This window comes from Bos taurus, chromosome 16 (assembly GCF_002263795.3).
Source record: "Bos taurus isolate L1 Dominette 01449 registration number 42190680 breed Hereford chromosome 16, ARS-UCD2.0, whole genome shotgun sequence".
Lineage (NCBI taxonomy): Eukaryota > Metazoa > Chordata > Mammalia > Artiodactyla > Bovidae > Bos > Bos taurus.
Window position 1 is genome coordinate 2,161,085 of NC_037343.1, and position 14,694 is coordinate 2,175,778.

Below are 14,694 nucleotides of genomic sequence, written 5' to 3' on the forward strand. Positions count from 1 at the left end.
TATCCCTTCATGTCCATTTGAGGAATCTGGCCTCCTTTATCTCCTCTTTCCTATAACATGTAATTTTTTTTCTTAAACTAGTTGAACACTCACATTAACATGGGCTAATATCACCTATGTTAAACAACAAATAACTTCTCCTTAGATACTTGCATCTCCAAGTTTCTACACCACTGCAGCAAAAATTTCTCAAGAGTTGTCTACTCTCACAGCCTCCACTTTCTCTGCACGTATTCTGTCTTCAGGCTACTCCAATGTGGGTTTCATCCCAAACACTCATTAAAACAGCTCTTATTGGGACATTCCTGGTGATCCAGTGGTTACGAATCTTCCTTCCAGTGCAGGGGACACAGGTTCCATTCCTGGGGGGGGAATTAAGATCCCATATACCGTGGGGCAACTAAGCCCATACGCATCTCAACTACAAGCCCATGCACCACAACGAGAGAAGTGCACTGGCCACCACAAAGAGCCAGTGCAGCAAAAAACAACCCAGAGTTTATCAAGATCACCAAGAACATTTTGCCAAATCCAGTTCTCTTACTCGTGGGTTGATGTGTGCACCCCTAAAAGATGCTGAAGTCTTAATCCCCCAGGACCTATGAATGTGACCTTATTTAGAAATATCATCCTTGTACGTTAAGATGAGGTCATGAGGGTGTGGCCAAATCCAACATGACTATGTCCTTGTATAATGGGGAAGTCTGGATACAGACACGCACGCACGCACACAGGGAGAACGCCATGTGAAAATGAAAGCAGAGACTCGGGTGAGGTACCTACAAGCCGAGGAATGCAAAAGATCGCCAGCAAACCACCGGATGCTAGCAAAAGGCGCAGAACAGATTATCTTTCTCAGCTCTCAGGACGAACCAATCCTATACCTTGAGCTTGGACTTCTGCCCTCCAGAACTGAGATCAGTTTCTGCTGTTTAAGCCACCCAGTCTGTGTCCCTCGTTGCAGTAGCCCGTTTCTTCAGACTCACATGACATCATTACCGCAGTGTCCCTACAATTCCAGGGACTCTTCCTCTTTCTCTAAATGTTGGCTGCATCAGAGCTCAGTCACCTGTTGCTTTGTTTGTTTTTAAGCCTCTCTAAGTGATCTCATCCAGTTCCACAGCACTAAATGCCAACTTCCACTTCTCAACTCCAGACTGACCCTTCCCTGAGACTTCAGATTCCATCATCCTACTTCTCCACTTGGATGTGCGGACATCTCAGACTTACCATGATCAAAATAAAACTCTTGAGATCTGCCAAGCCCATTTTCCCCATCCCATAATCCCCCTGAAGTCCTTTTCACCCAGTTGCCAGGCCCCTAAACTTAGGTGCTAAGTCGCTTCAGTCATGTCTGAGTCTTCATGACCCTATGGACTGTAACCTGCCAGGCTCCTCTGTCCATGGGATTCTCCAGACAAGAATACTGGAGTGGGTTGCCAAGCCCTTCTCCAGGGGATCTTCTCGACCCAAACCCACATCTCCTGCATCAGCAGGCAGATTCTTTACTGCTGAGCCACCAGGGAAGCCCCCTATCGGTTCTACCTTCAAAATATATCCAGAATTGAACTACTTTGCCCCATCCCCGTCGTAATGTCACTCCCCTCCTAGACTACGGCTTCCATTCCTGCTTGAAACAGCAAAAGAATGATCTTTGACTACGTACAGTGCTGTACTGTAATCCCTTTCTCAAAACCTTGTAATGGCATCTCCATCACACTGGGAATGAAATCCAGAGCTCTGATGGACTTTAAGAGTCAATTCAAATATCTCCCTGTGACGCCCATTCTGTCTGCCCAACCCCTCCCCTTTTGCACCTTGTCTGGGACACAGCACTCTTACCGCGTTTCCACGTCTGCCTCCCTAGCTGGACTCTGAGTTCCTTGAGGACAGGATCCACATCCTTGTTATCTTAGTAGTCATTGTGCTTGGTACCCACTTGACCCAGAGAAGGGCCATCAGTGTTGTGAACAGACATATCAGACAAGTCCCAGACACCAGAATTACCTCCCAACTTAAAAAATGCTGCCTCACTTTTGAACTTTCAAGTCTAATCTAACCTTTACCTCCCAAACCCTAACAAGTCCAGTTACATCATTTTTACCACCTCCGGGGCTTCTGTTTCTCTTTTCCCTGGGCACCCCTCCCCCTACACTCCCCAGTCCTCATTCCCACTCCCTCTGGGTGGTTCAGATTTCTACCCCATTTGGCCAAGAAATTTCCTTAACTAAGACTCTTGCCAGATTCGAGTTCTAACTTTTAAAAAGTCCATTGGGACTTGCCTAGAACTGCAGTGACATCTCAAAGCCACTTAGAAACACAGAAGGTAGGTTATCACTTACTACTGTTACTACTAAAGGTCCCTTGGAAGCCCCACAAAATTTCCCAGCATGAAATATGACTCCACACTGGAGACTTTTGAAAACTTCTGAGTAAACTGCTTGCAACAGGGGTCACATGACCTCCAGCTTTCATGTGGGTTCAATTCTGGGCGACGGCTCGGCTCTAACAACATAATCATTGTGTGGCATCTCAAAGGTTGTTTCCTCTCGTATGAAACAGGCTTGGTTAACTATCACTAGGCAGGAAACTTCTTAAATGCAGAGAACCATCTTCATTTATCTTTGTAATCTTTGCTTCCTGGTAGAGAGGGCCCAGTGCACAGCTCCAAGGACTGTATTCTTCGAGGTGGAGGCACGCCCCCAGGTAGCAGTGACTGGTGAGCACAGTAAATGTTTGCTGACAGTTAACAAATGAGCCATGCCTACTTTCCAGCACAGCTGTAATGAAAAATGACATGTATATTAATACAATCCAAAACTATCAAGTGCTTACCAACTTATTAAACACTGCCTAGAAAAAGTAGCACAGGTTTGGAGTCAAACCTGGGTTCAAATTCTAGAGCCAAGGCCGACTATGTCCTTAGGCAAATTACTTAATTACTCTTGTCTGTAAACTGGGAGATAATACTACTCACCTGATCAAGTTGTTGTAAGGAAAGATTCAGCTGACACATGCATATAAAAGTTATCGTTTATGGAACCATGACTAACATTATCATCTTCATCTCATATGTCAGATGTTTTAATCTAAACATGAACCAATTTTGAAAATGACAGTTTTGTTTTTCTAAACATCATTTATTAGAAAATACAATTCCAGAGAAAGTAGGAGATACAAGGACATCTGGGAAGTGGGTACAGTACACAGATCTCTTAAATCAGGGGCATCGAGGGTCAATGTAACATGAGCTACAGGCAAAAAGCCAGTAACACATCTCTGGTCCATTCACCTGGAGAAGTTCCACCTCTGTTCCCCACTCTCCCAACTCCTGCTCACAACAGCCAGCTATATTCTTGGCATTTTTACTTTAAAAGTTTATAACTTCCTTGCTGCTCTGTGGCTTTAATCAATGGAGCTTCTTTCTCCAGTTATGGAATGAGTTAACAAAAGGGGAAATTTCTGATCCTTGTTGGAGCTGGGGAGGACAATCCAAAGAGTATCCCCATTTAACTCCATTCCCAAATCACTGGACACAGCCACCAATTTAAAAAGTTAATATAAAATTCAAAGTTGCTCCTTCTTTTTTCAAGGAAGACAACCCTTTGGAGTAAAGTGCACGAGTGAATTTCAAATCCATTTGGTAGGGAATGAAGAGTAATAAGAAATCAGAGACCCAGTCCCTCCCTCCCAGCTCAGCTCAATCCAGCCTCCGCGCAACCAAAGAAAATCACAGGAAAAAAACCAGTTTTGATGGGATCCCCCACCCGCACCCCTTTTCTTCAGTTAGGGCATCCCTTTGGCTCCAGAATAATAGGTTTATGGCCCCACAGAATGGAAGAAATTCTTATAAAAAAAATGACAGAAATGGAGTTTGGGAGAGAAGCAGTGACAAGAAAGGAGTGGCAGGCGATGAGGAAAGCCCCCGAGGCCAGCCAGCAGGCGGCCCCGCCCCAGGGCCACGGCGCCCACGGTCACACCGGGCAGCAGTCCATCCCGCCAGAGGGGGCTGCAGGGAGAGGCCCACGGGGGACCACCCCAGCGTATTCACAGGGACAACACGGTCCCCAGAAAGGCTGACGGAGGGGCCGAAGACGGTGTTCAAGGCATGTCCTAGCAGAGTAGGGCAAGACCAGAGGAAAAACTCCCCCCAGACGAGCCCAGGTCCCTGAACACAGGTCCTCTGCAGAACCCCGACCGGAAGGCCCTTCCGCACACACACAGGCATCACATTGCTCTCCTTTGGAGGCAAAATCAGACAGGCCCAGCATGCAGGCCTCAGTCAAGCACACCCAGCCCTCCCTGCCCCTCCCAACCTCCCTCAGGGAGGGAGGGTGCTCCCCGAGGGCCCACTGGGCCCCTCCCCAAATAATTCCTATAGATAGAAACACAAAACAACAAACAAAAACCTAGGGAAAGTCCAATAAGAACCTTAGTCAAAAAAGTCCAAACAGTCTTCCTCTTTTGCCTTCTGGGGCACATGTAAGTCCCTTCTCACAAGGCTTCCTGTCCAGTTAGGACAACATTACTATTTCATTTTTTAAAAATAAAAATAAAGATACCCACCCACCCTCCCGCTAAATGCTACTTCTACAGCGCACCTCACACACCTCAATCCAGGCATTGCTCCCTTGACACAAGGTAAACTTAAAACTTTGCTGCAACCTCACAGCCTCCACAGGGCTGCTCATCACAACCAACTCAAAAGCAGTCTGCAGAGGAGGGCCAGCAGAGAGCATCTCTACTCTCCTCGCCTCCCACCCTGGAGGCCAGGACGGCAGGGAGCCCACCGAGGGCCATGCCCCTCCCCAAGAAGGGACGAGTCCTCTCCCCAGCTCTGCCGTGAGCCTGGGGTCCCGGGCCAGGGCTCCACTGTGTTCATAAGGTCTCAGGACTTCGAGATCCCAGTGCAAACCAGCCAGTCTTCTCCTGGGCCAGGTCCAGCTCTCGCAGGCGGATGTGCACTTCCCCGAGGAGCACGTTCTCCCAGAACCCTTGCTCACTCAGCACACTCAGCTGCAGCTCCCGCTGCTGCAGGTCACCCTTGGGGATTCCATCATACACCAGCTGCAGACGCCAAATTGGGAAGAGAGGGAAGCAGTGAGAGAGGGAACACGGAAGGGGGAGATGCTCATCTGTGGTGGTTCAGGGACTTGCCTGGTGGACCAGTGGCTAAGATTCCAGGTGCCCAGTGCAGGGGGCCTGGGTTCGGCCCCTGGTCAGGGAACTAGATTCCACTGCCACAGCTAAAGACCTCACATGCCTCAGTGAAGATCGAAAACCCTGTGTGCCACAACTAAGAACTGGCACAGCCAAATAACAAATAAATACTGGGGGGAACAAGTGAACCTAACAAAAGAAAAAATGTTCTGGTTAAAAAAGAATGATAGTTTGTGGTGGTTTGATCTGGCTGAGCGTAAGACCACTTTACCTCCCCAAGCAAAGTCCGAGGGAATACAGAAGGCATACAGTACCCAAGGGGACCTTCGAAGAACCCTGTTCTCAGCTCAGGGTTCCAGCAAAAGAAGGCTCGTCATCGGGGCCACAGTTCATTATCAGCAAAGGACCAGCAGGCTCCTCCTCCCCACAGACCACGCCCAGCTGTGGAATCCCTACCCTAAGTATCAGCAAACTTTTAGCATAAAGGGCCAAATGCAGAATATACTAGGCTCTGTAGGCCATACCGTTTGGTCTGTGTCACACATACTCACCCCACTGGTACACCGTGAAAGCACCACAGGCAAGACTTAAATGCACAGGAATGGCCCTGTCCCTGTACGGCTTTATTTACAAAAACAGGCACAGTTGTTTATCAGCCCCAGCCCCACCCATCACCTTCTCCACATACCATCTCATTGTAGGTGGGGTTGCAGGTTTTCCGGGCCACTTTGGTTTTCTTCTTAGTGGTTTTCTGAGGGTCAGGAAGGAGGTAAATCTTGACATAGGGGTCGGGATCATTCCCATCCTGGAGCAGTTGCTGCAAAGGGAATGAGAAACCGTCTATCTGCCTCTGTATCACCATTCCTGTAGCCATTCCCTGACCCAGCCTCTCTACCCCGACACCCAGCTTCTTGCAATGCACAATAATTTATGTTTCCCAGCCAGCCTACTGCATTCTGCCAGAAACACCTACCACGGTAACATTAGATGTCATCCTAAAACATCAATCAGATCACCCATGATATCCAGTTCTATACTCTGTATATGAATGCTCAGGGCACATCATAACTTGGTCTGTTCTGAATGAACCGCAATATCCCCAGATATCTTCACCCAATGTCTGTCTACTTTGTCATTTGACCCAGGAAACCCCTAGTGAGAGATAAGCAGAGAAATGAGTCAGAGAGATTAAGTTGCTAGTTCAAGGTCAGCCAATTAGTGACTCACTCCTTTTAAAATGTCAGTCAGATCTTGGCATGCCTCTGCTCAAACCCTCCAGTGGCCCCCATCTCACTCAAGGAAAAGCCATGCTCCTGAGCGCAGGACCACGGCTCCGGTCGGCCCTCTCCGACCTCAGCATCCACTATTGTCCCCCTGCTCCGGTGCTTTCAGTCACACTGGCCCCCGCTGCAGGGCCTGACACACACGGCCCCCTCCCTCACCTCCTCATTAGTGAGGGTTTCCCTGGCTGCTGACGCCTTCTTTCCACCCCGGTATTCCTCGTCTGCTTTCTTTCTTACCAAAGTGCTCACCACTGTCCAACCTGCCATGTATTTTACTTAACCGTTTGCCTCTGCCTACTAGATCGTGAGCTCCCTGAAGGCAGAGACTTTATTTTGTTTGCCCTCCTGTCCAGAGCTAACGTATCAGTGCCTGGCACGCGGTAAGGGACTGATGAAGATTTGTTGACTAAAATGAATGAGTGATGCTGTGAGAGTGAAGCCCCGTCACCTCTGATTCCAGAGCTCATGGACCTCCTGCCACACATCAGTGCCCCAACCTGCAAAAGTCCAGCACTCTGTAGGTATTCTATGAGTTCCCTTCCCCTTCCACTCAGAAGGTTCTCAGAAACATATCAAAAACGTAGGAATTATACGCCCCCTTGATTATGCTTGAAGGATGTCATACGGCTGCCTTACCTCTATAACCAGGAAATAGGCCCCCCAGGTCTCTCTCTTATAATAATCACCATAATAATAATAATACCAGGCACTATGTTAAGTACTCTACATGCATTATCTCATTTAACCCCTGTAACAAGCCTATGAGGCAGACACTAACCTTATCCTCATTTTAATGAGACTAAGAGTAACTGGGCTACTTGCCAAAGGCCACAGGTAGTAAGAAGCTGTGTCCAGCATTGCTTGGTCATACCACAGGCCTAGCATGGGAGCAGGCCCATTGGGGATTCATTTAGTAACTTTTGTGATTACTTTTCATTTAGTAACTTTTGTGATTACTCTCATGAGAGGGGGGTACAAAAAAGGTCTCATCAGTCAGAAAAGTACCAGAAGAAAGATAAAGATCCAAATGAGGACTGTGTATGCACTTACCAAGCCCCGAATGTGCATCACCATGATGAAGAGTTTATTGTTTTTGTAGGAGATGGACAGTTTCACCTCTCCTCCAACCCTCCCGACTGGCCGGGCCCATGTGCCTTCTGTAGGGACAAAGGACAGAGAGAAAGGTCAGGGGGCCAGCCCTGTCCCCATCGGGTGCCAGGTAGATGTCTCTGTTTTCTTCTGACCCCCTGCCCTATCTCCATGTCAGATTCCTGATATCCCACCAGGGATCAGCCACGTGGCATCTGCGAGCATGACTTAGGTTGGTGTCTGCAAGCATGACTTGGATTGGGGTGAGTCTATCGAATTTCAGTCTGTAAATAGATTCAGTCCCCGAGAAATCTGCTCAAGGAGCTGTGGACCCCACAGATTCTTTAGCCGGTAAGCAAAGGAACAGAGATGAGTCAAGGAGAGAGACCTGGGAAGAAATGGGGACAGGAAAAATTACCTTTTGGAAGGTTCAGAGAAGTTAAATTGGTTCTTAAATTGAACAAAGGGAAAACCACTAGGCCATTCAGGTATGACCTAAATCAAATAAATCCCTTATGATTATTCAGTAGAAGTAACAAATAGATTCAAATGACTAGATCTGATAGAGTGCCCTAAGAACACTGTATAGGAGGTGGTGATCAAAACAATCCCCAAGAAAAAGAAATCCAAAAAGCAAAATGATTGTCAAAGGAGGTCTTACAAATAGCTGAGAAAAGAAGAGAAGAGAAAGGCAAAGGAGAAAAGAAAAGATATATACAACTGAATGCAAAGTTCCAAAGAATAGCAAGGAGAGATAAGAAAGCCTTCTTAAGTAAACAATGCAGAGAAATAGAAGAAAACAACAGAATCAGAATGGGAAAGACTAGAGATCTCTTCAAGAAAATTAAATACCAAGGGAATATTACATGTAAAGATGGGCACAATAAAGGACAGAAACAGCATGGACCTAACAGAAGCAGAAGATACTAAGAAGAGGGAGGAAGAATACACAGAAGAACAGTACAAAAAGGTCTCAATGAACCAGATAACCATCCTGGTGTGATCACTCACCTACAGCCAGACATTCTGGAATGAGAAGTCAAGTGGGCCTTAGGAAGCATTACTATGAACAAAGTTGGTGGAGGTGATGGAATTACAGTTGAGCCATTTAAAATCCTAAAAGATGATGCTGTTAAAGTGCTGCACTCAATATGCAAGCAAATTTGGAAAACAGCAGTGGCCACAGGACTGGAAATGGTCGGTTGTCATTCCAATCCCAAAGAAGGACAATGCCAAAGAATATTCAAATTACCACACAACTTCATTTATTTCACTTCCTGATATACAAGCTGGGTTCAGAAAAGGCACAGGAACCAGAGATCAAATTGCCAACATCCAACAGATCATAGAAAAAGCAAGGGAATTCCAGAAAAACATCTGCTTCATTGACTATGTTAAAGCCTTTAACTGTGCGGACCACCACAAACTGTGGAAAATTCTTAAAGAGATGGGAATATCAGACCACCTTACCTGCCTCCTGAGAAATTTATATGCAGGTCAAGATGCAACAGTTAGAACCAGACAGGGAACAATGGACTGGTTCAAAATTGGGAAAGGAGTACGACGTCAAGGCTCTATACTGTCACCCTGCTTATTAACTTATGCAGAGTACATCATGAGAAATGCCGGGCTAGATGAAGCTCAAGCTGGAATCAAGACTGCTGGGAGAAATATCAATAACTTCAGATATGCAGTCAATACCACCCTTATGGCAGACAGCAAAGAGGAACTAAAGAGCCTCTTGATGAAGGTGAAAGAGGAGTGTGAAAAGGCTGGCTTAAAACTCAACATTCAAAAAACTATGAACATGGCATCTGGTCCCATCACTTTCATGGCAAATAGAATGGGAAAACAGTTGGAAATAGTGACAGACTTTATTTTCTTGGGCTCCAAAATCTCTGTGGACAGTGACTGTAGCCATAAAATTAAAAGATGCTTGCTCCTTGGAAGAAAATCTATGATTAATCTAGATAGCATATTAAAAAGCAGAGATGTTACTCTGCCAACAAAGGTCCATGTAGCCAAAGCTATGGCTTTTCCAGTAGTCATGACTGATGTGAGATTTGGAGCATAAAGAAGACTGAGTTTCAAAGAATTGATGCTTTTGAACTGTGGTGCTGGAGAAGGCTCTCGAGGAGTCCCTTGGACAGCAAGGAGATCAATCAGTCCATCCTAAAGGAAACCAGCTCTGAATACTCACTGGAGGAGTAACAGGGTGAGCACAGCCCTGAGCAGGCAGCCCCTGCTGGTCCTCATCACTCTGCACCTGTTACTGGGCAACAGGTCCTGCTCAGCAGCGACCCAGGTACCTCAGCAGACCCTGCCCACAAGCAGCCACTGTCAACGAGCAACGTCCGTTTCCTGCTCAGCTACTGGCCAGGGCTGCAGCGGGCCCCGCCCACTGGTAACTGTCATCGAGGGAGCACTGAGGAAGTGACTGAGTCAAGGGTCGGTGGTATGGTGGTCATCAGGTGGAAGTGAGGTAAGAGGCAGATCCAGGCCTTCTCCTGGAGGCCCTCCAGCTTACCCAGCCTCAGGCCAGTGGTGAGCTGGGGGGCCCAGGGAATAGACTGGGGATGACTCCTGGCAGCCCTCACTCAGGCCCTCCACTAGCCCTGGCCCTGGCCCTGAGGAGTGGTGCCCCTCTCCCCTATCCCTGTCTCTGTGACCCTCTAGCAGTGGCCGTCTGCCTGGTCACAGTCCGGGGGACCTGGTCTCCCCATTTGGGCAACCTGAGGAGACTGAGGACCAGCTGGGTTGGATGCCAGGCTCCCTCAGGATGACAGCTGGGCAAGACATGGGAACCTGGCCCTGAGGAGCTGCCAACTGAGATATGCCTCCCCTTAGCCAGCGCTGGGACCTTGGAGGGTTAAAGTTGTGCCTTGGGACTTTGCCCTTTCTTATCAGGACAGAGAATAACATTCGTCCGGCAGAGATTCACAGGAACGTTGTTACCTGACCACTGGCCTAACTTCAAGAACAAGACTCTGACACTGAGAAGTCTGCAAGAACTAACCACATCCATCCTTCACCTTTTGCTTTTAAAAGGCCTTGCTGAAAGCTCTGAGTAACATTGGGGTTCTTAGGGCATGAGCCACCCATCTCCTTGGATGAATCTGTAATAAACCCTTCTCTGTTCCAAACTCTAACGTTGCGTACCGATGGGCCTCACTGTGCCCCGGGCACACAGGCTTGCGAATCTGGTAACACAAGGACTGGTGCTGCAGCTCCAGTACTTTGACCACCTGATGCCAAGGACCGACTCATTAAAAAGACCCTGGTTCTGAGGAAGACTGAAGGCAGGAGGAGAAGGGGAAGGGCAGCTCCAGTACTTTGACCACCTGATGCAAAGAACCGACTCATTAAAAAGACCCTGGTTCTGAGGAAGACTGCGGGCAGGAGGAGAAGGGGAAGGGCAGCTCCAGTACTTTGACCACCTGATGCAAAGAACTGCCTCATTAAAAAAGACCCTGATTCTGAGGAAGACTGCAGGCAGGAGGAGAAGGGGAAGGGCAGCTCCAGTACTTTGACCACCTGATGCAAAGGACTGCCTCATTAAAAAAGACCCTGATTCTGAGGAAGACTGAAGGCAGGAGGAGAAGGGGAAGGCAGAGGATGAGATGGTTGGATGGTGTCATCGACTCAACGGACATGAGCTTGAGCAAACTCTGGGAGATGGTGCAGGACAGAGAAGCACGCAGTCCATGGGGTCACAGAGTCAGACACGACTGAGCGACTGAACAACAACAAGAGGGAAGCTGGCAGAAATGTCACAGCGACAGCACCATACCTGAGGACTTGGGAGCCAGGCTGCTGCCTGCCGTCTTCTCATCCCTGGGCAGGGGGTGGAAGAAGGTGTACACCAAATCACACTGGAACAGAATCAGAAAACAGGGTCATTCCTCAGTAAGACAATGGCACAAGGAAAAAAGGAACTCGTCAACATTAAGAGAGACTTACAAAATGTGATAACCAAACATAATGTGCAGTTCTTATTTGGGTCATGGCTCAAAAACACCAACTGTTTAAAGAATTTCGGAGACGACAGGGAAATTCTAAATGTGGGCTAAGAGTTGGGTGGTGTAACAGCGGTCCAGTTATGTAAAATTATGTTCTCGATTTTTAGAGATGCACAGTATTTAGGGGTAGAATGTCATGATGCCTTTGACTTACTTTAAAATATTTCAGAAAAAACAGATGAAGCAAACATGGCAAAAAAAATAATGCCTGTTTAGGTGATGAATATATAGGTATTCATTATACTGTTTCTCTATTTTTCTGCATGTTTGAAAGTTCCCATATAAAAAAGTTTTGAAAAAAAGGAAGCAAATGAAAGTATTCACATCAACTCAAAAGCGGTCTGTCCTTGGCACTCCCTGGCAGGCAAGTGGTTAGGACTCAGAGCGTTCACTGCCTGGTCCCAGGCTCAATCCCTAGCTTAAGCCAGCCTTGGACAAGGACTATAAATTCTACTTTTGAGAATGTTTCCTAAGCAATTAGGGAAACAAAAGCTAAAATGTGTGACAATACCCACTCTAGCATTAATAGTGAAAAGGTGGGGAGGGGCATGATCTAAATATCTTTCAAGAGGTGAATGGTTAAAGAGATGGTATTGCAAGTCAGTGTATTAACTTGGCATAGATATTTAAAGTTACGCTAACTATAAACACTTCAGTAAAAATAAAAAACCACTATAAAACTGTAAAAGTCACATTTATATATGGCCAGATAGGAAGGAAACATGGAAATGGGGTGAGACGGTTTTTTAGGGTCATGGGACTCCTGATGACTCTCTGTCTTTATGACCATTATAAAACCAAATTATAACACCATTTGTTTAAAAGAAAAATTCAGGTGGTGCACATACTCAGCTTGTTCAGAAACCTTCCATTTCCTCAGGCTCCTGCTTAGCACAAGCACTGTGTGATGGCAGCTGACACGGATCTGTGTCTCCGTGTGCCCGGCTGCGTGTCTGGGTTTCACGTTTCTGCGTGCAGCTCAGTGGGGTTGGTGCCACGACCCACTGCCCTCCCCCATCCCCGGACAGGCCCAGAAAACGCAAGCGCGCCTCGGTCCACAATCCCCACCCCTCAGCGGCGCCAGGCCGGGCAGAGACTGAGGGCCACCCACCTCGGCCACCTCCGGGGCCGCGTGGACCAAGTGCCAGATGTATCCGTTTAGCTCCTCCCGGCGCCGCTCGGCCCCTGCCTCTCCTCGCGAGCGGCCAATCACGAAGCGACTGGGGAAGCTGGCGGCCGGTGAAAAGATGGTGAAAAAAGGAAGCAATAGCCTTTAGTCCCATTCCACTTTCTTTTTTCCTTTTTTTTTTTCCATTCCACTTTCATTTTCAGCCACCTGATCCGCATTTCTCCCTGGCCTCCCTCCCCAGGGACCTCTCCCCTACTCCATGCCTCCCCCGGCTACCCAGGTCTGTGCCGAGGACGCATGCGCAGCATCTCCCACTGGACAATTCCACGGACCACAGAAAAGAAAACCAAAGTGCTGAGCAGAGCACTACAGCTGCCCAGAAGTGCTCAGGCAACTCTGGAGCCTCCAGTTTTCCTCATCATGGTACAAATTCTATTTGAAAATCTGCTCCTTAAAATTGTTGTAAAACTCATCTAACGTAAAATTTACTGTCTTACCCATTTGTAAGTGTACAGTTCAGAGTTATGCACACTCACACTGTGATGTAACCATGATCACCATCCCTCTCCAGTCCTTTTCCTCTTGCGAAACTGAAGCTCTGTACCTATTAAGCAGCTCCCCGTTTGCTCCCTCCCCCTGGCAACCCCCATTCTACTTGCTGTTTTTATGAATGTGACTACTCTAGGTACTTCATATAAGTGGAATCATGCAGTATAGTAATATTCCATTTTGTATATACACCACATTTTCTTTATATATTTCAAAAACACTTTTATTCTTTAGAAGATTAGACACTTCAAAACATCTTCAGACGCCAACAATCCCCTGCCTTTAGACCCAGTTTGCTGTCCTGGCCTGGAGAATCCCAGGGACGGGGGAGCCTGTTGGGCCGCCATCTACGGGGTCGCACAGAGTCGGACACTACTGAAGCAACTTAGCAGCAGCAGCAGCAGCTGCCCTGGCAGGTGCGCCCAGGCTTGTTTTTGAGGCTGGAGGAAGACCACTTGAGAGCCTCAGAAGCGCATGGCCAGCAGGGGGAGCGCTTGTCATCACACATGGCCAGTTAAGAAAACCGAGGACGCAGGTCTTGACTCCCAAGGGCCGTGCTGCCCAGCCCCCGGCTGCCCTCCCCGCTACCCCGCAGTGCAGAGAGCAGGCGGAGCACGTACCTGGGCAAGAGGGAAGAAGGGAAGAGCAGCCGTAGCTTATTGTGTAACTCCTGGAACTCCTCAAATGTCCGCTGGATGTAAGCGGCCTCGTGAGCATTCTCTCGCATCACCTTTACCACGTAAATCTGCAAAGCCCAAATCTTAGTGAACACCCCCGGCCAAACCAATGAAGAGGGCACGTGAGGGGACAGAGGGTGCGTGTGTGTGTGTGTGTGTGTGTGTGTGTGTGTGTGTGTATGTGTGTTGGAAGAGTTACGCATTCCAGAAAGAAGAGGATAAAAATGTCTCTAATGGAGACGAAGATAATATACCTATGCAGGAAAATGAAAGCAAAGATTCACAAGAATCCTTAGTTCACAAGACCCTTGGCTCAGAGGGAACAGCCATCCAACTCAGGTCCTTGACTGTAGGCAGGCCACTTGGGCAGGGGAGGGGAAAGGGCCTGCAACTGCCCCCAGCGCAGGGTGCTCAGTCAGCTCCAGCACCCACAGTGTGGAAGGAAAGAAACAGAACCGCAACAAGCTGGGTGGCGGGGCGCAGGAGAGAGTCAAACTGGAGCAGACACTTACATAGCCCTTGTTGGGGTGGAAGACCTTCTCGTGGCGACAGAGAAACACATCGCTTATGCGGCCTGAGCTCTTGAGAGTGTGTGTTCGTGGAGCAAAGGAGAGGGTCAGCCGATCATCTGAGCCTAAAAACTTCATCTGAGCCAGGTTATGAATAAAAAAATTGAGCTTTGTGGCTACACTGCCAAGGCTGGACTCGATCAACCTGCAGAAGGATGGGAAGAAAAGGTTGCAACCACAGACCCAAGTCGCCACTGCCTGGGCAGAGCTGTACTCAAG

At 48.0% G+C, this 14,694-nt stretch overlaps 1 protein-coding gene across 7 annotated transcripts in view; it reads right to left on the reverse strand.

Moving 5' to 3' along the window:
- Positions 1-3,119: 3,119 nt before the first annotated feature.
- The window catches only part of PIK3C2B (phosphatidylinositol-4-phosphate 3-kinase catalytic subunit type 2 beta), a 78,217-nt gene continuing 66,642 nt past the window's right edge, over positions 3,120-14,694 (reverse strand). For all 7 annotated transcript variants that reach the window (XM_024976621.2, XM_059875636.1, XM_059875637.1 and 4 more), the window contains 7 exons: positions 14,419-14,620; positions 13,850-13,974; positions 12,663-12,780; positions 11,323-11,404; positions 7,494-7,600; positions 5,849-5,977; positions 3,120-5,067 (listed from right to left, as the gene is read on the reverse strand). In XM_024976621.2, the coding sequence (XP_024832389.1) occupies positions 4,879-5,067; positions 5,849-5,977; positions 7,494-7,600; positions 11,323-11,404; positions 12,663-12,780; positions 13,850-13,974; positions 14,419-14,620 (952 nt within the window). In that variant the 3' untranslated portion in view covers positions 3,120-4,878. The remainder of the gene's footprint in view (positions 5,068-5,848; positions 5,978-7,493; positions 7,601-11,322; positions 11,405-12,662; positions 12,781-13,849; positions 13,975-14,418; positions 14,621-14,694) is intronic.